The sequence below is a fragment of the Trichosurus vulpecula genome, chromosome 3, assembly GCF_011100635.1.
Source record: "Trichosurus vulpecula isolate mTriVul1 chromosome 3, mTriVul1.pri, whole genome shotgun sequence".
NCBI classification, from domain to species: Eukaryota; Metazoa; Chordata; class Mammalia; order Diprotodontia; family Phalangeridae; genus Trichosurus; species Trichosurus vulpecula.
The window spans coordinates 128,933,874-128,958,829 of NC_050575.1; the positions used below are offsets into that span (position 1 = coordinate 128,933,874).

The 24,956-nt window shown below is 45.0% G+C and overlaps 1 protein-coding gene across 1 annotated transcript in view; it reads left to right on the forward strand.

Moving 5' to 3' along the window:
* The window catches only part of OLFML2A (olfactomedin like 2A), a 43,892-nt gene that overhangs the window by 1,189 nt on the left and 17,747 nt on the right, over positions 1-24,956 (forward strand). Inside the window, exons 2-4 of the mRNA XM_036752098.1 lie at positions 16,823-17,086; positions 21,110-21,217; positions 23,584-23,769. Coding sequence (XP_036607993.1) covers positions 16,823-17,086; positions 21,110-21,217; positions 23,584-23,769 — 558 coding nt within the window. The remainder of the gene's footprint in view (positions 1-16,822; positions 17,087-21,109; positions 21,218-23,583; positions 23,770-24,956) is intronic.

The following is a 24,956-nucleotide window of genomic DNA, read 5'->3' on the forward strand; positions in this document are numbered from 1 at the left end:
GATGACTTTCCATTGACCATGGAGCCATTCCTGGGGGAGGGGGGAGAGAAAGACTTGCAGATGGGACTGGAGTCATCCTCTGTGCTTTTTCTTAGACCTCTTTTTTCTGACTCCTGTCATGCCAGGTGATGTAGCTCAGGTCCCCTGGGAATATGAATTTCACTTAATTTCTGGAAGAGTTGAAAAGGAACTTAGAACATAATAATAGCTACTAGTTATATAGTACTTTAAAAGTACTTTTAAAATATTACTGCATTTTTTCCTCACAACAACCCTGGGAGGGAAATGCTATTATTATTTATTTTACAGAGGAGGAAACTGAGGCAGATAGGGGTCAAAAGACTTGTCAGGGTTCACATAACTAGTAAGCATCTGAGGCAGGATTAGCACTTAGGTGTTCCTGACTTCAGGTCCAGTGCTATGTCCACTGTACTACCCAGTTGCCCCAATGCAATGTTCCAACATGGCCCACAAACCATGGGAGCTAGAATGTTAAGGATCACAGAATCTCGGGATGGGAAGAGACCTCGGGGGTCATCTAGTCCAGCTTCTATCTGACCAAGAGTCTCCTTTAAAACACCTTCAACAAGTAGTGGTCCACCCTTCTGTTGAAGTCTTCTAGTGAGGCAGCTCCTTTTATTGTCATAAAGATCAAAGTGCTGGATGTCAGGCTAAATCTGTCTCTTTCAGATTCTTGCCCTTTCCTGTTAATTCTGGCTACCTAGGCTACTAGGCTAAGCAGAAGAGAAACGGAGGTCTTTGAGCTAGTTTGAACTTGGAGAGTTGGTTGGATTTGGAGGAGGGAAGCTTGGTTTCTGTGTGAGGCCAAAAAAAAAAATCGTTCCCAGATCTACCATTAACTTGCTAGGGGATCTTGGACAAATCATTTTACTTCTCTGTACCTCAGTTTTCCCAACTGTGAAATAGTGGGAATGGACTAGAATGTTCAATGTCCTAACATTCTGTAGTCTAAATAGAACATTCTGAGTCTGTGCCTTGCCCTTGGCCGTATCTGGGTCTCCTGAATCAGCTATTTCCATTGATTCATTTCATCGTAGATGCAAGAACCAAATATCATCTTTTTCTCCTTCATCCTCCAAGGTCTCTCTAAACAGAGCAGGAGGTTGTGTGGGCTTGTGGCAGAAGAATTTAAATTAAAAACAGAAAAGAAGATGAAAATCCAAATTTCCCGTGTTAGCCAAATATCACTTACTTGTTTAAAAAAAAATTAAGAAACCACAAACAAAACAGCTTGGTCCCAGGTGGATGACTTTTGTGGCTGGAGCTGCTATGGTGAGTGGGCATTTGAGGAGCCAGGCACCTCTGCCATCTAAAGACAGGAATCTTCACTGTCCATAGGAAGAGGCATGATCTAAGTCTGTCCTTGCTGTGAAAAATAAAACCTAAGCTTCCAAGTTCTCTTTCTTTGCTGAAAGCCCTAGGGGCTAGGACAGGGGTGGGGAACCTATGGCCTCGAGGCCACATTTGGATTAAAGAAACCTGGGCTCAGATCTCAGCTCTGCTTCTTATTTGTTGTGATATAACCTTCAACAAGTCATTTTCACCTCTTTGACCTGTTTCTTTGTCTGCAAAATAACGGAGTTGGACTGAGAAATCCCTAAGGTCCCTTTGATTCTAAATCCAAAGGTGTGTTCCACTAGGTGATCTCTAAAGGCCCTTTTGGGGGGCAGCTAGGTGGTGAAGTGGATAGAGTGCTGGTGCTGGAGTCAGGAAGACTCATTTTCTGAGTTCAAATCTGGCTTCAGACATTTACTACCCGTGTGACCCTGAGCCAGTCACTTCACCCTGTTTGCCTCACTTTCCTCATCTGTAAAAATGAGCTATAAAAGGAAATGGCAAACCACTCAATAACTTTGCCAAGAAAACTCCAAATGATGTCATGAAGAGTCCCTTTTGGTGTTATTCTGTGTTTTGTAGTCTGACATTTTATGTTCTAAGGTCATTTCCAGCTCTAACATCTTACATTCTAACATTCTCTGCTCTAAAAGCATATCATGAAAGGCACACTGAATTTAGCATCAGACAGTCCCGAGTTCAAATCCTTACTCTGTCACTTACCTATGTGATATTGGGAAAATCACTGAACCTCTTTCCTCATCTCTAAAATGAGGGGGTTGGGCTAGATGGCCTTGGAGACCTCTTCCAGCTCTTACTCTGCTATCCTATGATTTCTCACAGCCTTCATATCCCATGAGTCTAGTCTCCTCTGCAGATTAGATGCCTAGCAGGTCCCAGCAGGTGTAAGTTTCTGCAAGGGTTGGGGGTTGGGGTAGGACATGGAGCTGTGGCTAATCTGAGTCCTCTGTCAGACCAATGAGCTGGGGGTGGGGGTGAAGGAAGCCTCTCTTTGGCTGGTGATGACTCGGTGTGAGAGGCCTGAGGAAGGAGGCCACTACTGAAATAACCAACAGCATACTGGGGGTGGGAGAGAAGGAAGCAGCTGGTAACAAGCCAGGGGAGTTCTCAGCCCTAGGCATGCCAGGCTTCATTCAATTCCAGGCCAACCCTGCAGTCCCTGGGGAGCAGGTGGGGCTGGGGAGGAAGCTGGCAGGAGGTGGCCCTGGCTCAGACCCTTCCCCCAGCATCGGGCAGGGCTGATTCTGCTCACATGTTCCAGGCCCCGATGGCCTCCTGGGCTTAGGTGGCTCTTCTTTGACTTGTGGAGTTTCCGCCCGGGGGTGTAATTGGAAACAGGACGAGCTGGAGCAGGAAAAGCTCTTTGCAGCTGTCACCCCTCACCCCCCTCAACCGCTTCCCCCCCACTCTTCTGACCATGAGTGCCAGGGCCAGGTTTAAGGCAGGCTCAGAGCATGTGGGATCTTCTGTGGGATCTCTGACCTCCACCCCAAGGAGGCGATGCTTCTTTTCACCCCAAATAGTGACCCTCTCCTCTAGGACCCCTCTATGAGGCCACCTTTGCTTCAGGAATACCTATCTCTGCCTGGGGTGGGGGAAGAGTTTCCTTTCTGAATCACTGCCTTTGGTGCACCTACAATAGGGTCCTTTGCCTTCCGTTAATTCGTCTGAGGTTCCTTTTCTACCTACCTCTAGGGACCCTTCCCCCATCTCCCTTCTTTGCTCTGGGAGCCTCTCTTTGGGGTTTCTCTCAGGGCTAAATTGAGGTGTTTCTTAGTCTAGGGATTCCTCTTTCTAGCAACTCCTACCATTATGTCTTTGCCCCCCACTGAAAGCCTTGCCTCTGGAAACACCCCTGTGGTCCCTCCATACCCCACTGCAATAGCCCCATTTTTCAGTTTCTCTCCTTCTGATAATCTTTCTGGGGTCTCTCAAGCTCCGGAAGGCTTCTCCCCACTTTGTTGGGTTCTGTTCTTCTTAGGTTTCACCTCCCATTTAGTCTTTCACCCTCTTCTCCCTCACATTGTGAAGTAGGAGCATTGGGTTTGGAGTCAGAGGCCTGGGTTTAAATGTTGATTCTGCCATTTATATCACCTTTGCAACCATGGCCAAGTCACTCCTCTCTAGACCACAGTTTCCTGATCTGCAAAATGAGGGGGCTGGATTATATGATCTCTAAGGTCCCTTCCAACTGAAATCCTTTGATCCTGAGAACCCAGCTGTACTTCTAGCAAGGCCTCTGGCTGCTGCCTGTTTTTAGCTTCAGCTCTTCCTAACCCCCTACTCCTCACAGCCCCTGAAGCTCTACACCTACCCCAGCCTGAAAAGACATGGAGACTAGATGTGGTTTATTGGCCATAAGTATATACGATGTGACCCTCCTGTGACATTGAAGACTTCACAATGTGGGAAGTGGTGGGGGTGGAGGTGAGGGAAAAGAGAGGAGGAGAAGGATGAAGAGAGGGAGAGAGAAGAAGGAAGGGAGAGAAAAGGAAGGCGAGGAGAGAAACTGGGAAGACAAAGATACCAGGGAAACAGGGAGAGAGGGAAACCTGAAAAAGAGGCAAGCCAGGAAAGAGATAGAAAAAGACAATGAGAGGCATACAGCCAGTTAGATTGAGAAAGTTGGAAGTTCATTCATGCAGAGGTGGGAGGGAAGGAGGCATTGATTGGTTGGAGAGGGTCACAGAGCCTAAATGTGTGTTTTTGGCAGACAGTGAGGTTGACCCTGATTTCAAGCCTGGAAAAACTTTGTCCTGGGAGGGTGGTTGAAGGTAAGGGTGAAGATAAAGTAGGGCACAGACACCCTGACTTCTGGCAAACTCTAGACACTGGCTCCAGTTGAGGAGGGGCCAGATCTCTCAGCATTTCCTTTGACTGACAGATAGACAGACATTGATAGGAAATAGCTTTGATTCTGACTTTGCCTCAGAGGAAGAGAACTAAATGTGGTGGTATCAGCCAACAACTGAGAGCTGGTGATTTTCAAGCCCTGCAGGCTTGACAGCAGACCCCAACCAGTAATTTTCCCATTCTGAATGGATCTAGCCTGACACAAGATGGCCGGGGATTTCTTTGTGCTTAATGTATTGTAGCATGGATCGAACTTTGACAACCAATCACTGGATAGCCATTTATAGATTGTACACTATGTCTATTTCAGGTCTGTCCCTCTCGTCGTGGAGCTTATAATCTACAGACAGGACAAAGAAAATCACAGGAGGTAGAAAGGACTATAGAGATCATCTAATCCCCCATTTTATACATGGAGAAACTGAGGCCCAAAGAGGGAAGTGATTTGCCCAATGTTACACAACCAGTAATAGAACTAGTGTTTGAACCCATGTCCACATTCGGTGCTCTTTCCATTATTCTATAATTTATGTCACTCCTCAGTTAGAATGTAAGCCCAACAAGGGCTGCGATATAGTTAACCTAAACTTTGTTTCTTCCTCAGCCACTGAGAGCAGTGCTCTGCATAAAGCAGAGATAAAGATTTGTTTGTTGGATTTTAAGTGCCAACTTGGATTTTAAGTGCCAGCTGAATGGCACAGACAAGATGTGTCATGTAGGAGTTCAGAGGAAAGAGAAGTTCCTGTGAGCTGTGTTAGTCAGGGAAGGCTTCTTGGAGGAAGTGAGGTAATTAAGTGAGCTGAAAGATGGCTAGGATTCACATAGGCAAGAGAAGAAAATGGCAGGCATTTCAGGGAGTGAATACTGGCTACCCAGATGGGGGGGGGGCACTTTTTCTGTGACACAATCACAGAATCTCAGCATTAGAGGGAACCTTAGAGGCCAACCAGTCCCATCTCTAGCTGTCCAGGAATCCCCCGTACCATGTCCAACAAGTGTTTGACCCGAAGACCTCTAGGGACAGACCTCCCACTATCTCCCAAGGCAGGTCATTCCATCTGGGGTGAGCTGTAATTTTTTTTCCAACAATTTTATTGCTATGTTTGTTTTTACATCAGATAGATTTGCAAATGTATCCTTTCTCCCTTTGTCTTCCAAGAGCGCCATCCCTTATAACAAAGAATAACAGAGAGAAAACTAACTACATGTCAGCAGAACTAAGCAACGCATCCAAACAGTCTTGAGTTACCTGTAGGGCCCCAGGTCCAAAGCCCCTCCCCTCCACACAGAGGGGAGAAAGGTGCCTTCTTGAGCCTTGCTAGGGGAGAGTCTTTTCTTGTATTTATATCCCTAGTGCCTAGAACAGTAATAACTGATCAGTCAATTGATAAGCATTTATGAAGTATCTACTGTGTGCCAGGCACTGTGTTAACTGTAACTTGTTAAGAAATTTGTCCTTATGTTGAGCCCAAATCTGCCTCTCTACAACATCCAGCCATTGTTCCTAGTTCAGCCATTTGAGGTTAAGAAGAATATGTTTAATCCAGGGGTGGTGAACCTGCAGCCTTGAGGCCACAGGTGGCCCTCTAGGTCCTCAAGTGCAGCCCTTTGGCTTGAATACTTGAAGTCAGCTATCTTGCCAACCCCGAGTCTTGTCTTCTCTAGACTCACTATCTTCAGTTCATCCAGTGTCATTCCTTCTGTGACATGGTGTAATGGCAACCACACTGGCATACCCAGGATGGCTGCTAGTGCAGGTTCTTTTATCTGCTTTACGAGGAAAGACAGCTGTTTCAGGGGTCAACAATCTTCTTTAATTACATAAAATACAAACAGAAGAACTACAGAGAAGAGAAATAAAGACCAACAGACAGGGTTCTACTGCCTGAATTCAAAACAATATTGCTATATATACTTTACATCCACCACTGAATCAAGGGAGCCTTTACCTCCGAGCAGTCAAGAGCTCTGAACAATATGGCCACTCAGAGTCTCGACCAGGGAATCACAGTATCCTTCTTGTAAGTGAGCCCGCAAAGCAAAAAGCTCACCCCTCAAAATATATACTCTTTCAGCTAATAGGTTTGGTGTCAGAACCCTCCTGACTCAGTGCCTAAGTAGAAATTAACAGAGGGTTGTAAGCCTTCCTACAAGCAAGCAGGCTTCCCTTCGGGAGCTCTACATGAGACCTATTGATGGACAGGGAAGATCTTATTCCCCACTAACCTTATACATGGTCAAAAGATTCTTGGCCCTCCTGGTTGCCCTACTCTTCAACTTCTTCAGGTCAATGAATTAGTTTCTAAAATGTGGTACCCAGAACTGAATACAGTACTCTAGAAGTGATCTGACCACTGATCAGAACATGGCCTTCTCCCAATTTATCTCCCAAGATGCTTCTCTTGATAAAGCCCAAGATCTTATTAGCTTTTTTGGCTAACATGTTACACTCCTGACTCCCATTGAGCTTGAAATCCGTTAAAACCCCCAGACCTTTTTCACAGGAACTGTCATCTAATCACAACATGTCCCCTGTTATATACTTGTGGAATTGATTTTTTTTTAAATTCCAAGTGGGGAACTTTGTATTTATTTTATTAAATTTCATCTTATGGAGGTCTTTTTGGATCTTGGTTCTGTCATCCAATGTATTAGCTATCCTACCAAGTTTTGTGTCATATGCAGATTTTATTAGCATGCCATCCATGCAGTCATGCAAGTCGTTTATAGTAATGTTAAACAGCATAGGGCCCAGGATAGGCCTGTGGGGCATTACACAAGGGACCTTCTTTCAAGTTGACATCTACCCATGAATGACGACTCTTTAAGACCAGTTGTTGAACCAGATGTGAATCTACCTGATTGTACTCTCATCTCTCCATCCTGTAGAATGGTTGCTATATTACCCTGATCTAGCAGTCTTTGAACCCAACCCCTGCCCCCAACAAAAGAAAAAAGAAATGAGGTTTGTCTGTCATGACCTTTTTTCCAAGAGACCATAGCAGCTCTTGGTCATCATTGTTTTCCTTCCTAGATGTTGACAAGTCATCCCTTCAATAATATATTCTAGAATTTTCCAGGAATTGAAATCAAGCTTCAGTTATCTGTAGGGTCCAAGACCCATGGCTCCCCACCTCTGCACTGAACTTTTTTTAGAAAATTAAAGCAGAGTTAGCCCTTCTTTAGTCCTATGGGACCTATCCCATTTTCCACAGTCTTTCAGAAATCACTGACAATAATTACATGGTGGCATCTGATTATTCTTTCAGTACTTCAGGATCGACTTCATTCAGGTCAGGTGACTTGAACTCATCAAGCTAGGTACTCTCTTAACTATCTCCTCATTTATCTTAGGTTCAACTCCCTGTTAACCATTTTTGTTCAGTCCTTTCCAGACCAAAGATCATTCTTCTTGACAGAGAAAACCAGGAAAATATTGACTGGACTGGATAGTTCATTTAGACCGGAGAAGTAATAGGAAACAAGACTAGAGAGTTGGGTGGAGAGCCTTGTATAATAGGCTGAGGCGTGTGGGCAGTGAGGAGGCATGGGATTTTTAAAAAGCATCCTTGCAGCTGTGCCTTGAGCCTGGAAGCAGTGTGTATAATGAAGAGAGGACTGGATTTAGAGCCAGAAGACTCAGAGTTCAAATCTTGGTTCTGTTACTTACTGCTTGTGTGATCATAAGCAAGTCACTAGGAATCCAGCTCTCAATCTGATGAAACTGGCAACTGTATGAAGAATGAACTGGAAGGATAAAGAGGGAGACCACTTTGTTATAATAACATCAATGTAGACCTGAAAGGGATCTCAGAAATCATCACATCTCCCCATCATTTTACAGATGAGAAAACCGAGGCCCATGGAGCTTAAGTCATTTGCCGAAAGTCATCAAAGTTATATTATCAGAAATTAAATTTGAACCCAGGTTTTCTGACTTCAGAGTCACTGCTCTTTCCACTTTACCAGAATTTGGGTGATCATAGCAGGAGTAAAGAAGAGGAAAAAAGTCTTGAAAGAGACTTTTTGAAGGAACCCTCAAGACAGGTTGGCACCTGATTGAATGTGAGGGCATTGGTGGAGGGAGTCAAGGTTCCCAGTCTAGGTGACCAAATACAGATGGTGCTGTCATGAATAGAGAAGTCATGGAGAAGAGCAGATGTAGGCAGTGGAGGGAAGACGATGAATGCAGATTGGGGGATGTTGAGTTTGAGGTGCCGGTACGAAAATTAGTTGGAGCTATTCAGCAGTCAGTTCAACACATGGATTTAAGTCTCAGAAAGGAGATCAAGACTATAAAACTGGGACTCATTTAAATAGAAGCAATCATTGAACCCATGGGAATGAATTAGATTACAAAGGGAGAATGTATAGAGAAAGAAGAGAGTCTGAGAGAGTGTCAGGGCTCAGCAGAGGGTACGGTCAATCAACAAGCATTTATTAAACACCTACTGTGTGCTAGGCACTCTGTTAAGCATTCCTCCAGGAGCTTATGCTAGAGGTGGGAGACCATTTGGCTTATATAAGCATATCCAAAATATATCCAAAATGAATATGTTATATAAATAAGGTAGTTTGGGGAAGGAGACCTCTAGCAGTTTAGGGATCAGGAAAGGATTCACATAGAAGGTTGCATTGAAGATAGCTGGATTGGAGTCAGAGAATCTGGGTTCAAATCCCAGATCTGTCCCTTACATTGGAAGTCAGGTAACCTCTCTTGGCCTCAGTTTCCCCATCTATAAAATGAGAGGGAAGCACTTAAATGACCTTTAAGTTTCATTCCAGCTCCAAAGCTATGACCCTATGAACTTATGCTTAGGAAGCAGGAGAAAGAAAAGGAAGTGGTGAACGAGGTTGAAGAGTGGTTAGCAAGGTAGGTATTTAAAGCATTGAGAGTTGATGAGATCTCCCAGGGAACAGTCATAGGAGGGAGGTGGGGGGGTGCGGAGCAGGAATAGTAGCATTAATAGGAGTAGGGAGAGGAGGAGGAGGAGGAAGAGTAGTAGAAGTAATGGGGGGGGAAGAGCAGGAGTAGTAGTATTAATAGGAGGAAGGAGAGGTGTAGGGAGCAGAGGAGGAGGAAGCAGAAGAAGAATAGAAGGAAGAGGAGGAAGCGTAGTAAGAGAAGTAATAGGAGTACTAAAAGATTGAGAGTTGGAAAGAACTTTAGAGATCCTCTAGTCCAGGGTTATTAACCTATTTGTGTCATGTATCCCTTTACCAGTCTGGTAAAGCCTATGGACCCTTTCTCAGAATAATATTTTTAAATGCATAAAATAAGGGGGAAGGGAGCAAGCATTTATTAAGAGCCACTCATGTGCCAGTCACTGTGCTAAACACTTTACAAATATTATCTCATTTGGTTTAAAAAATACAAATTTAAAAATAAATAAAATATAAAATTACAAAGGAAACCTAGTATATTGAAATATGGTTATCAAAATATAAAAAATAAGTTGCGTACCCAGGTTAAGAACCCTCTGTAGTGTTTTAAGATGTACAAAACATTTTTTCCCAACATCCGTCTGAGGCAGGTAGGAAGTAAGGATTATTTTCTCTACTTTACAGATGAGAAAACTGAGGGTCAGAGAGGTGACATGAATTGCTGAGCTAGTAAATGTGAGAGTTAGGACTCATACCCATGCCAACTGACCCCAAGTTTAGCATTCAGGGGGTGGAGAGAGAGACACAAGACCAAAAAGATTGGAACTGACTGGGGTGGTATGTCCACAATTAGGTGATTTGCATTATATGTAAATCAGGCCCCATTGCTTAATTTTAAAGTAACTAAACTGTCCCAGGCAAGAGCTCCAGAGGCCAGATTTTCAGGCTTTGAGTACAGAATCACCTTCCAAGTAGGTGGCAGGATGGCCTTATGGAAGGAGGTGAGGGGTTGGAGAGGAAATACAAAGGGATAGAAAGGGAGACTAGCAACTTTCTTTGGCACCAATGGTCCGTGTAGAATTTGATCCATCTTAGAATCTAATTGACTCGTTTTCAGTAAAACCACTAATTTTCCCCCTGATGGTTTTTGGATTCCATTGTGAACTACTTGTAAGCATTCAGGGTCCTGTTTATATAAAAACCACCGAGAAAATGAGGACAGCAGCCGTCTATGTGGGCAGCGAGGAGTTTTGTTTCGAGGGTAGCAGGGGGGTGGGAGTGAAAGACGAGAGTGGGAACCAGGGATATCTGGACTTAGAGAAACATATTTTCCGGGTTTGCCTGGAGGGATGACAGGATTAAGAAAAAGAGCCAGTTATAAAGAGTCACCAAGACTCCCCAGGATGCCTGGAACACAGTCATTTAAAAGTTCTCTTGACCCCTTATGGGGAGTAGTGTCCTGGGACGAGCCCTGGACTGGGAGGCAAAAGAACTGGGTTCGAATCTTAGCTCTGCTCCTATTTAGCTCTAACTTTAAGAAAGGTGCTTTCTCTCTTTCTGGGTCTCCGTTTCCTCTTCTTTAAAATGAATGGTTTGGACAAAGAAGCTAAACCCCTAAGGTCACTGCCAACTCTCACACTCTTTGTTTTAGAGTCTAACAGTCTGTGTTCTAAGGTCTCTTCCAGCCCCTAATCTTCTATGTTCCATGTTCTAACATTCTATGTTTTGAGATTTGGTCCAGCTCTAACAATCGGTTTTTAGGAATCTTCCTTCATTGTGTAAATTAGTGGAGGAGAGGAAGGAATTCAGAGTCAGCTCCACCTCCGAATACGGAGGCTTTGTCCTTAGTCAAGTGGAAAGATGGGTGGTAGGAGGGAACAGGAGTTGGGTGGGGGATAGGAGGCATGAGCCAGCTGGGCAGGATTTGGCTTGGGGTGGGGTGAGGAGGGGCTCCCCTCCTGGACCAAACCCAGGATTGTTACCAAAGGCTATTTCCAGGCCAGCTTGAAAACTGACCCACCAGTGGGCCTGAGTAAGTCCTGCCAACCTCCCTGCACCACATAGGACGTTGCACCTCATCACTGAGGGAAAGAATGTAGCAGATGGTCGCTGCTTGGGCAGATGAGCTAAACAGCTTTTCCTGCCCAGTAATGGGGGAGGCTCCAGTTAAGTCCCCCACACCCAATCTCTGTCAGCTCCCCTTTTGCTAGGGCCCCATCAGACCAGGCCAGAGAGGCACAGGCTGGGATTGTGAGGGGGCAGAAGCAGGGAACCTAGAGACCAGCAGGACACAGACTCTCTGAGACTCTGGAGACCCTTAGGGCTGATCATACAGGCTTGAGAGTCAGCCCCATTTAGTGCAGAGAGCTAGAGCGGGAGTCAAAGGACCTGGCTTCTGGGCTGGCTCTGCCACTAATCATCTGTGTGATGTGGGCAGGATTCATAGCCCTCTCGAGGCTGATTTCCATTTTCTTAACTAAAATTAGGGGGTTAATCTAGTGAAGTCTAAACTAGGCTCTGATGTTGTGTTCTAACATCCCTTCCAGCTCTAGCATTGTATGTTTTAAGGTCCCTTCCATTTCCGATCCTCGATGTTCTAAAGCCCTATCTAAGGTTCTGTGTCTAAGCTCCCTTTTCATTCTGATACTCAAACTTCTTTGTTTTAACAATCCGTGTTCTAATGTCCCTTCCAACCCAGGTAGCATATATGCTTCCATGATTGATTAGATGGAATTAGCATTTGGAAGTTCCTCCCACAAATGGCATGGGGCTGAGGAATGTGGCAAACACTGAGCCCTCATCCTGGCCTGCTGTTAACCATTAACAGGTAGGAGATAATTACCTGGCCACTTCAAAAGTAAGTTTTGCCAGGAAAGTGTCTTTGTTACCAAAAACTTGCTCCAGCAGTCCCAGAGCTCCCTGCTCAGAATCAGCCTGTCTTCCCCATGGGATTATGAGGTTAGAGCCGTACCATTATTCCTGGGCTTCTCTTCCTCCAGAAAAGGAAGAGAAGACTCAAGTCCAGGGATCAAGACCCTGAAGAAATATCTCTAGGAAAAGCAGCTTTTAAAAAGATGAACCCTAATTAATCACCACCACTATAGAATTGGCGATCCGAAACAAATCACAAAAGCAATGAGCCTGCATTCCTGTACTTGATCACAAAATGCTTTTTTTCCTAGCAGCATTTATGAGGTAGGCAATGCAAATATCATCATCCCCATTTTGCAGATAAAGAACTGAAGTTGGGGAGTGGAAGTGATCTTCCCATTAATAGCTCACATTTCTCCAGTCCTTTACAGTTCACAGAATCATAGGATTTACGGCTAGAAAAGACCGTAGAGATGATCTGGTCCAACCCTCTGATTTTTCAGAAGGGGAAACTGAGGTCCAGGGAAAGGAAGTATCACTCATGTAACAGAGCTGGGATTCAAAGCCAGCATATTTTTCATTTCAACATGTTACCTCCTAAGTTTACAGAATACTTTTTTCATAACAGCCCTGTGTTCAGAGGTATGAGGATTATTAACCCTATTTATCTAAAGATGAACCTAAGACTCAGAAGGGGTAAGGGACCAGCATTGCTTTTGGAGTCAAAGGGTCTGAGTTCAAATCCTCACTCTACTGCTTACTACCTCTGGGCTTGGGATTCCTCATCTTTAAAATGGAGGACAGGCTAGGGAGTGGGGAACCTCGAGAGGATCTTTAAGGACCCTTTAAGGCATAGTTCTTATGGCTACTACTTGCTCAAGACCACGACTGTTATGTATCAGAACCAGAGCTCAATGCCAGGCCTTGTGAATCTCATTGCAGGGCCCTTCCCTTTATACCTTTATGTCTTTTTATCTGGGAATGCTTAGATTACCTGTAGCTATTCTCATTTTGTGATAGTCTAAAGCAGAAGTCTAATCCTTTTTCCACATGACACTTTATTTAAAGGTAACTATCATGGTCCTCCCTCCCAGCCCCTCAAATCTTCTCCAAGCTAAATGTTTTTGTTCCTTCTGATATTCTTCACGTAGCATGATCTCAAAGTTCCTTACCATCCAGATTGCCTTCCTCTGGGCTCTCTCTAACTTTTTACTCCTTTCTCAAACATGGCAGGCAGAACTGAACACAGCCTTCCAGATGGGTCCTGACCAGGATAAAGAACAGTGAGGCTATCATTGCCCAAACTCTGGACCCCATTCTCCTCCTCATCCAACCTAAGGTTGCTGACTGTCATGTTGAACTGAGCTTGCAGTCCACTAAGGCCTCCAGATCTTCTTCACAAGAACTAGGACTTTTTTTTTTAATCTCAGTGTAGGGCTTTATCCTTACCTCTATTAAATTTCATCTTATTTGATTCAATCCATTGTTCCAGCTCATGGAGGCCTTTTGGGATCCTGGCTCCATCATTGAAATAGCTATCCCCCTGAGTTTTATTCCATCTGCAAATCCGATAAGCATGCGATCCATACCATTATCCAGGTTATTTATAGTAAGGTCAAATAAGCATAAAACCCAGGAAAGAACTTTGGGGCCCTCTTCATTGGAGACCTTCTTCCAAGTTGATATTGACCTTGAAGGAACTAGGTAGCTCAGTGGATAGAGTGTTGGGCCTAGAGTCAGGGAGGCCTCAGTGCCAATCCAGCCTCAGACAGATACTTAGCTGTGTGACTCTGGGCAAGTCACTTAACCACTGTCTGCCTCAGTTTCCTCAACTGTAAAATGGGAATGCTAACAGCACCTACCTCACAAAGTGGTCATGAGGATGGAAGGAGATATTTCTAAAGCACTTAGCCCAGGGCCTGGCACCTGACAGATGCTGGACAAATGCTTATTCCCCTCCCTTTCCCACCTCCGAAATCTTTAGGACTCATTCAGCTAGGTCTGAATCACCAGACTGTACTCTCGTATAGCCCACAACTCTTCATCTCGTCCACAAGGTTAGCATGAGAGACGTTGTCAAATGCTTTGCTGAGATCAGGTCTACAGCGTCTATGACATTTCCATAATCTATCAATCAAGGAATCCTGTCCAAAAAAAAGGGGACGGGGGAGGGATCGTAGGAAGGGAACAAGTATTTACTAAGCCCCTGCTGAGCCCCAGGCACCGCGCTAAGCGCTTTACAAATATTGTTTCATTTGATCCCCACAATGACTGTAGGAGATAGGTGCTATTATGGTCTCCATTTTCCATTTGAGAAAAACGAGGCAAATGTAAGTCAGGTGACTTGCTCAGGGTTAAACAGCTAGTGACTGTCTGAGGCTGAATTTGAGTTCAAGTCTTCCTGACTCTAGACCCAGTGCTCTATCCACTGCACCACCTAGCTGCCTGCTATGGTCACGGGATCATAGATTTAGAGCAGGGAGAAACCTCAGCCGTCGTCCAGTCTCCCTCCCTCCCTCATTTAACAGATGAGACAACTGCCCCGCCCTCATACCCACAGAAAGTGGCAGATCTTGGGCTTTTCCTCTGTACCATGCTGTTAGGATGTGAGGCTGGTCTGCCAAGACACGTTCTTGGGGAATTCATGCAGTCTGATGCTCATCGCTGCTTGCCTTTCTAGATGTTCACAACGCATCTCTTTAATGTATTTTCTAGGATTTTTCCAGGAACTGAAATCAAGCTCAGCGCCCTTTAGATGACAGACTCCACTTTTTTCCTGGTTTTGAAAATTGGGATATTTGCTCATATTCAGTCCTGAAACATAAATCCCATTCTCCATAGCCTTTCAAAGATCTCTGCAGCTAGCACAATAATTACACCTGCTTCTTCCTTCAGTCCTCTGGGATGTAATGCATTCAGGTCTGGTGACTCAAATTCATCACGGGCAGTCAAGCATTCTCTTACTATCTCCTTACTTAACTTGGGCTCCAATTCCTTATTAATTGTTTTCCAGTCCAAGATCATGTTTCTTAATAGAGAAAGGAGAAGTGAAATGAGTTGAGTAGTTCTGCCTTCTCTCCATTATCCTTTATCTTTGTTCCAACCCTCCTGAATAGCTGTCCTATCTTTTCTTGGGTCTCTCTCTCTCTCTCTCTCTCTCTCTCTCTCTCTCTCTCTCTCTCTCTCTGTCTCAACAATTGGAGATTAAGTGACTTGCCCAGGGCCACATAGCTAGTAAGTATCAAGTGTCTGAGGTTGGATTTGAACTCAGATCCTCCTGAATCCAGGGCCAGTGCTCTATCCACTGGGCCACCTAGCTGTCCCTGCTTCCTCTCTCTTTTGCCTGATAAAACTAAAATGCTTTTTTCATGCTCAGCCTTGGCTTGTTCAGAACCTTCACATTCTTGACACTCTTCTTACAAGACCCTGCAACACTTTACTTCTATTACCTATCCTTGCTTCTACCACCTTTGTATCCTCCTTAAAGTCTACATTGATCTTTATATTCCAGTGCTCCATAAACTGTGGGTTGAGACCTGATATGGGGTTTCTGAATGTAGGGATCACAAAAAATTTGGCAACAATAAAAGGTTCCTAAATGTGCAATGACCAAAAATTAATTCAAAACCAAACCCATAATGAAACCAAGGTGCTTCTGGCAGCACTTGCCTGTGTTGTACTGTGCAACTTCACTGCAGCCCTGGTTCTGAACACTTTGCACTGCGCATGCCATCACACCATATGTAACACACTTAATGCAACAAAAACACTGCTGGAAACACCTTGGCTCAGATTCGAGACTATTGTATGTTGTGAATTGTAGTATTTTTACTGGATATACAAAATCATTAAGTGAATTTTGGTTTGGGATTAGGATAGAATTTCCAACAATTTCTGAAATGGCCCTAAGCAAACTTCTGCCATTTTGTACTATATATTTACGCGAAGTGGCATTATCAGCGTTGATGATTATAAAATCAAAATACCAGTCAACTCTGAAAAATGTTGAAGATGCTCAACACCCTGCAGTATCAAATATTCCACCAAGATTTAACTCTTTATGTAAAAATAAACAAGCACAACCTTCTCATTAAAATGCAAATTTGCTTTCATCTTTAATAAATGGTAAAATTATATGTATATCAAAGAATCATTTTAAAATAAGTTTCTTTATGATTTATTATCAGTAAACTTTTCATTTGTATAATTTTTTTATAGGCCTATATACCCAGGAACATGTAAAAATTTCTTAGGTGAAAAGGGGTCTCAAGTGGAAAAAGTTTAAGAACCCCTGACATAGAGGACACCTTCTTTCCCTCCTCATTGGAGTTGTTTCTCTTTGTTTCTACTTTCAGAATTTTGTTCTTGAGAGCTTCCCATCCCCTTTGGACTGACTTTCCCTGTAGAATTTTAGGCAGCAGGTTCCTACCTAGCTTTCTCTGAACGCTTTGAAATCTCTTCTCTGAAAATCTAGGATGCCTGTCAGACTATACCTGCATCTCCTCTCCTTCTCCATAAGAGATTTTAAGATGGAGTGAGTGGTGATTCACGCCCCCCCCCCAACGTGGTCAATATTTCTAATATTTCTAATTCGGCAGCCAGTTCTTTGTTGGTGAGAATCAGGTCCAGAATAGATCCAGTTGTCACTTCTTTGCTTCCCATAAAAGGGAAATTTTTCTACTGAAGAGAGGAGGAAGCCTTCAACTTCACTAATGGTGGTGGCCCTTACTACTCATGTGCCTATTTGGCCTGTCGGTTAAATAGACACTTCCCTCCCCAGGGCCCAGTCTATCTTTGGGCCTTCTCCCCAGGGACCTCTGTTCTGCTATCCCTCCAGGTTTTCGGTGATACGGAACAGGTTCAGATGACATCTGAGGGCTCCGACTGCCGCTGCAAATGCATCCTGAGACCCCTGAGCAAAGACGCCTGCAGCCGCGTCCGCAGTGGGAGTATGAGAGTGGAGGACTTCTACACAGTGGAAACTGTGAGTTCTGGGGCTGATTGCCGCTGCTCCTGCACAGCGCCCCCTTCCTCTCTCAACCCCTGCGAGAACGAGTGGAAGATGGAAAAGATCAAGAAACAAGCACCAGAACTCTTCAAGGTATGTGGGGTGGGCAGAGCAGGCACTCGCCCTGGGGAAAGAGAAGCCGCCACAGTGGCTGGGTGGTGGAAAGACTGGAGGAAGGGAGGCAGGTCCGGGGGCCAGATTCAGGTGATTACAGGACCTGTAAAGGGAACCCCTCAATACTCAGCAGTAAGTCCTGGTTTATCACACTCAACCAAAATGGCAAATCACTGTTCCAGTGTAAAATCGCCAATCTTAACAAATTCCCTAATCTCTAATCTCAGTAAATTGTAGAATTATATAGTGTTAGAGAAGAAGGGACCTTAGAATACAGTTATCCCTTCCACATTGCTACTTTCCCCGTTGTGGTTTCAATATATCATGGGTTGGCATAAGAAATTAAATGGGAAATTTTTAGGAGTTTGGCGGAAGCTACAGATGATACACAAAGGCCAACAGGCAACGCGGAAATAGTGTAGAAACTCAGAAATGCATAAAACATATGTAACGTACATGCAAAAACATACATACACACATATGTAGAGAGAGAGAGTGTGTATTGTATAATATCAGCCCAAATTTTATAATAAGGTACTGTAAATACCTCATGAAAGAAAAATAACAAATTCAGAGTTCTTTTCTGGTACAAAGGGAGGGCCAAAAAATTTGACACAGATTTTCCAGATTGTGGGGGTGCCACATTCCATTAATCCCTGCAGTGTGAAACTGTGATGAAAATTAAAACTGAAATGGACATTGAATGTAGAATGTTCAACTTGGAGTAAGACTATGGAGCATAGAATGTTAGGAAATAAAACATGGAATAGAACCTTAGAACAAAAAATGGGACTCTAGGGGTTAACTAGTCTGATTCCTTTGTTTTACAAATAAAGAAACTGAGGCCCAGAGAGAGGAAGAGATTTGTCCAGGGTTACACAGCTAATTAAGATTGAAGCTCAGAATACAGGCCTTCTTACTTCTAGTACATTGAACTTTCTGCTCTCTCTGCTAGCAGCACATGGGTTTTTCAGTATCTGTCTGGGAAATTCCAGGGAGTCGCTTGTGCATTCTTTTTGTTTAGGGTTTGGGCAGAGCTCTGTTTTTCACTTCTGTCTTCCGTCCAGACTCTTAGTAAGGGTGTTTCTCCAGGTCCTAGATCTTAGGCCCTCTTTTGGGGGTTGGGGGGGAGAGGGATGAGTCAGACTCCAGCCTCAGAAGACTGAGCCAGGGAGCCAAGGATCAGCTCTGTCCCTTGGGGCCTAAGTAAAGAGGAAGAGTCAGACCCACATTTCCTGTGTGCATTGGTCGAAGGGAGGGATAAATGTGATTGAGGCTGGAGATTTAGGAGGCTTTCAGAGAAGGGCAGCCTCGCCAAGACTTTGGAAGGAGAAACAAATGTCATGAGATGGCAGATAGTAGGGAGGGAAGAGTTAGAGGGACTGAGGAACAGTTATTGCCCATGTGGTTCTTTGGAGAACTGGCGGGATGGGGTGCGCATACATCAAGGAAGTTGGAAAGGCAGGTGGGAACCCAGTGGAAAATACGGAAGAGTTGGGGAAATGGAGTATTCTCAGGGATGGGGGCGGAGGAGAGAGGAGAGGAGCCGGGAGCAGCTACTTCTGCAGTCATGCATGGCCTTTGATGTCCCTCCCCCCAACAAGAGCTGTTTTGTGTGATAACCTTCCCCCACCCATAAGTCCTTTGGCTTCTCATGCCAGCCCTTCCAAGGGAGCACTGACTTCAGTTAAAGGTCAGTCAGGACAATGTCCTGGGTGTGTGCTTTTTTTTCTCGTCATTTTTCCAGTTTGGTGTGGGGAGGAGACCTGAGACATAGTGTCAATGAGGGAAAGGGTGTGGGTTCTGTTTCCCTCTTGGCTCCCAGACCAGGCAAAGTAACATCAAACACACGTGGGAAGGAGCCAGCTTTGCAGGCAGGAAGGGGGCATAGGACCAAGAAAAGGGAGGGGAGCTGAAAGCAGTAAGAGTCCCCAGGCCTCAAGGCAGAGGGTAGGCTCTGAGGAGGGGACCCCAACCCACCAAACATAGGAAATCCCCAGCTTTAGGCTCTTGTGAGGGGTTGGTTTTTGGCCCTCATGCACCATTGGCCACAAGAAACCTTAGAATGTAGACTTTTAGAACTAGAATAGTTCTTAGAACGTAGAATGCAATGACTAGAAAGGACTTTAAAACAGAATTTTAAGGTTGGAAGGAAGCAACACAGAATGTTACAGCTTAAAGGACTGTAGTACATAAATTGTTAGAACTGGGAGGGCCTTTGGGATGTCGACCAGCAGGGCTACCAGGGAGCTTAGAGCAGGAAGGTGTCTTAAAACACAAATTGTGAAGACTTGGAAGGAATCCCAGAATGGAAAATGTTAAGGGTTAAAAAAAGTTGAAATGGGTCTTGGAACCCAAACTATGAATACTGAAGGAACTTGAGAACATAGACCATGAGCTAGAAGGCCCCTTAGAGGGCTAGAAGGGACCTTAAAATATAGAAATTGTTAATGCTGGAAAGGTCCTTAGAATATATAATATAGTCCTTAGATCATAGAATGTGAGAGCTGGAGGGGACCTTAGAACATAGAACATGAGGGCTGGAGAGAACCTTAGAACATAGAATGTGAGCCTATAGCCCCACTGCAATATTCACAGCACCTATGGCAGCTATGAATATGCTGGCGTAGCTCTGAATCACAAAATATAACAGACTCTCTGCTTGGAAGACAGAACCAAAACCTTTATTCAGACACCAGAAAGCCAAATCCATCATAGCAACAAAGAAATCTATACGCATTAATAACGCAGGGGGCACTGCCATCCCAAAGCCCTCCCACTAGGGCCTTCCCACAAACGAACACCCTCAAGCAAACACTCCCTCTCTCACTCACACTAGTTCCTCTGCCTGTTCTCTCTTTCCCAGCTCTGACTGCTCTGACCAGCTTCCTCTCAGCTTTGCTCCACCCTTCCTGCTCTGCCCATTTGGCAAGCTCCTCCCACCACAGGCTTCATGTGATTCAAATTCATGGGACTTAGGCTTCCCTGTGACTTAAGCAGGTCACATGGGCCTATTAATGGGTGGGAAAGATCTTCCCATTTACATTACCATTACAGAGCCCTGGAGGGGACCTTAGAACATAGAATGTGAGGATTGGAGGGGACATTAGAACATAGAATGTGAGCCCTGGAGGGGATCTTAGAACATAAACTGTAAGAGCTTTAAGGTAATAAGAGACCTTAGAAAATGGAATGTTAGGGTTGAGAAGTACTTTAGAACATAGTACTTGAAGAGACGTTGCCAGGACTGAAAGGAATCTTAGTCTAATAATATCATTTTACAGAGAAGAAAACTAGACTTTTCAAGGATGGGGAAATGACTTCCTTGGGGTCACACTATGAGCTGGTGGCAGACTCCAGACTGGAACCCAGGTTTGCTGAGTCCTGCTCCAACGTTCTTTCCACTAGACCAATTTTCCTTAAAACCAAAGTATCGAGGAGCCCTCGTATGGGAAGTGTAGACCTCAGAAGTCATCTAGTCCAATCCCTACCCAGTGTATATCTCTCTGTTACAAAATCCAGCCTCTGCTTGAATCCCCACAATGATGAGGAACTCACTATCTTCTAGGCAAGCCTTTCCAGTGACTTGTAACTTCCTCCAATTGCTTCCGGTCCAGCACCTGGAGCTAAGCAGAATAAATCGCATCCCTCTTTTCCATGACAGCTGTTCAGATAATAGTAGTAGATTCTTGATGGAAACTGATGCTGGTTCAACAGCAATGGAGCCCCAGTGGCTGAGAGATTGAAAGTGATGGAAATAGTTTGTAGAGCTCTCCTTTGTTGCTGTCAAAGCTTCCTGAGCCAGAGGTCATGTGGTCCAACCCCTCACTGGAACACAAATCCTCTCTACACCATCCCCAACAAGCATTTATCTAACTTCTGCTCACATACTTCCATTGACAGTGAGCTCACTATCTTCTGACACAGTTTGGGGCCCCAGGCAGGGGCCTGGGTGTGAAGTCTGGAGATTTGGAGGAAAACTGTGGCCTTTTTCCTTTATAGCTCCAGTCCATGGTTGACCTCCTGGAAGGGACGTTGTACAGTATGGACCTGATGAAAGTCCACGCTTACATCAACAAGGTGGCCTCTCAGATGAACACCCTGGAAGAGGTGAGAGGGTCTGCCTCCTCCAGGATGGTAACGGGGCATGGGACTAATGACTGGGGGAGAAGCAGAATTCTACACTGGTTCAAACATAGGGCATGCTTTCCCCCCAGCTCTTGTTTGTATGAAATCTGGAGTCTGGGAACCCCAGGCTACCAGGAAGAGAAGGCTGTGTTCCCTTCCATGCCTTCTCCTCTTTGGGGCATCCGGAGCAAAAGGAAGGAGGCAGCAGGAGCTCCATCTCTGCCATTCAGGGGGCCAAACAAATGGAACCAAGCCCTTCCTGGGCCAGCCTTGATTCTTTTGGAAACAAAATGGAGATTTGGTGGAAAGAGGGATTGTCTTAGAGTCAAGAGACTTAACTCGGCTTCCCTAGCATAGTACCTGGCATGTAAAAAGCGCTTAATAAATGTTTGTTGAATGAGTAAATGAGTTCGAATCCCAACTCTGGTCATTTCCTGGCTGTGTGGCCTTGGACGAGTCACTTCCTTTCCCTGAGCTTCAGTTTCTTCGTATGGAAAATGGCAATAACTATCCTTGCCCTCCCTACCTTATGCTATTTGAACATTCAAGTATGCCAACAACGTGAGTTGTCCTAATTCCTCGTTGTTTCATTACCCCCCAAAACCTGCCTCTAGTCTACGCAGCTTCCTGGCCTAGAGGAAATTATGAGACTGGACCACTGTCCATTAATATTGTTATTAGAGGCTGCCTGGGGGAATGAAGAGAGAACTGGACCTGGAGTCTGGAGTCCCGGCTCATGGACCTCCATCTAATCCTTGCTCGCTCCTTGACTTTGATAATTCCTCTCTGTGGGCCTTCATTTCCTCCATTTGAGCTCAGCCATGCCTGCACTATCTACCTCAATATGCGGCTCTGAGGCTAAGGCGAGGGAAGGTGAATAAAATACTCCGTAAACAGTAAATAATAACCAAGCTAACAATGACAGCATTTGTAGAGGGCTTTGTAAAGCACCCTGTGTGTGTGGATTTGTATTACTGGCGTTGAGCCCGAGGCTCTCTTCACAATAGTGAATAGTTAATAAGTGTTTGTAAGTGAATGTAATCGAGCCTCATTTTCTTCACCCGTGCAGTGTGGGTAGTCACCCTTGCACTCCCCTGTACCGCCGAGATGAAAGCACTTTGTAAATGTAAATCATGAGCAGTTAATATTGTCCTCTGTCTTTACGGGCTGGGTCTGTAGGCCCCATTTACCCGTCCCCACCTCCCAGAGCTTTGGCTGGGAAAAGGCCCCTGTCCCTTCAGGCTTCCTGCCCGGCCTCCAGTCTGGGCCCAGCCTTCCTTGTCTCCCAGTTCCCTCCGACTCCTCCTGCTTCAGTGTGGACACTCTTCCCCTTCCCCTTTAGTGCGGCTGAGAGAGAATCTGGATTGTTCAATAATTACTAATGGTTAGCATGCACATTTCCGTGTTTCCTGTCCCTCATCTCATTTGAGCCTTGAAGCAACTCTGTGAAGTGTACCGGTATTGGAGGTCTCACGTCTCTATTTAACAGATGAAGAAACTGAAATCCGGAGAGTGGCAGGGCTGGTGGGATGTCCACTTTGGGATTATCAATAGTAATCTTATAATAATAGCTAGGCAGCTAGGTGGCGCAGTGGATAGAGCACCAGCCTGGAGTCAAAAAGATTCATCTTGGTGAGTTCAAGTCCAGCCTCAGATACTTCCTAGCTCTGGAACCCTGGGCAAGTCACTTAACCCTGTCTGCCTCAGTTTCCTCATCTGTAAAATGAACTGGAGGAGGCAATGGCAAACCATTCCAGTATCTTAGCCAAGAAAACCCCAAAAGGGGTCACAAAGAATCAGACAGATGCAGATAGGTTAAGTGACTTGGTAAGGGTTACTAGACTAGTATCTGAGGCAGCATTTGAACTCAGGTCCTCTCAATTTCAAGTCTAGTGTTCTAGCCACTGTACTACCCAGCCGCCTCCAGCTAGGGTTAATGCCCAGCTGAGAACCTAGGCTTCTTGATTATCAAGGCAAGACCCTTAACTGCATTTTTTAGGCTATGAAAAAAATTACATGCTGTTGGAAGGGAGGAAGGAAGGAAGGAAGGGGGGAGATGGAAGGGAAGGAGAGAGGAAGAGATCCTTCAGACTCCAGGGCTGCTACTCTATCCACTCCACCCCCTAGGACTTACAAATCACTTTCCTCACAATAGTCCTGGGAGAGAGGGAGTATAAGGATTACTATTTCCATTATACAGAGAGGTAAACTGAGGTTCAGAAGGGGAGTGACCTGCCCAAGGTCATGCAGCTACTACCAGATCTAGGACTTGAACCCAGATGTTTCTACGCCAAAGTTCAATGTTCTTTCAGCTGCAGTGTTATGCTTCTTGACCCTGTCCCTTGCAGACCATTAAGACAAACCTTAGCCGGGAGAATGATTTCATGAAAGAAAGCGTGGCCCACCTGACCCACCAGATGAAGCGTTATGAGAACTACTCAGACATCATGATGAGTATTAAGAAGGAGATTTCCAGCCTGGGCTACCAGTTGCTACAGAAGGATGCAGCTGCTGGCCCTGAGAGCAAAGCCCAGGTAAGCCAGAACCGTGGATTATATTAATCATGAGGATGGCCCATGTTCCTAGAACACTTTCCAGTTTGCGAGTTGACTCCTTATGAAAAACCCCATGAGGTAAGTCATGTAGATGTTATTATCCCTGTTTTACAAACGAGGAAACTGAGGAAGTCACTTGCCTAAGGTCACACAACCAGAAATAGGAGCGTACCGTCTCTTCTTGGCTACTCTCCAAAACTTTTGGTGCCAGATTAGAGCCTCCTAAGAAAGACTGACTACTTCTCTCACAAGGTTCTAGGGGGTAACTCTGAGGGGTTATACTTCTGGTACCATTGCTCCTGAGCCCCCACCGTTCTTTTTCTTATTAACAATCAGCCAAACATGATTAACTAGCTTTAAGCAAAAGCATTTACTAAGATGGTGTATTAAGAACAGTTGGTATAAAAGATTCTCCCCCAAAGCACACTGTCACACAGATGAGGAAGAGGAGGCTTACACTGAGAGACCAGTGAGAGTCAGGTACATACAGACCAGCTGATCCCTAAGGTACAAAAGTGCCAAAGGGGTGACTCCTAATTTCTGGTGCTTTATGACTGGAAGTCCTTTCTTTAGTCCATAGCCATCATTCTTCTTTGATGCAAAGGTTCGTGCTTCATGAAGCTTCCTTCCTCCTTAGGTGACCATCTTTCCGCATCTGCTTGTTCTCAATAGATCACTCAGTTGGTTGCTTTGTCTCCTACCAGGCCAGTATCTCTGGTCCTAGCTGGACACATTGATTGCTACTGCTCCAGTCTCTCCATTTAGACTGGTGGGGGAGGGAGAGGAGATGCTTTTCTTCCCTGAACCCCAAGAGTGATTCCCTCTCAGGGGCTTGACTCTGGAACTGGAATCCTCAACTCCATGATTTGAAATCCTCCACCACTGAACTGGCCTACTACTATACCATGCATAGGGGAAGGGAAGGGAATGAGCATCTACATAGTATGTACTCCTGGCCAGGCACAGTACTAACTAAGCACTTTACAAATTACAACAATATTGCAAGGTCCTGTTCTTATCCCCATTTTCCGACTCATTGTGACCCCACTTGGGATTTTCTTGGCAAAGACGCTGGAGCGGTTTGCCATTTCCTTCTCTAGCTCATTTTACGGCTGAGCAACTGAGGCAAACAGGGTTAAGTGACTTACCTAGGGTCATACAGCTAG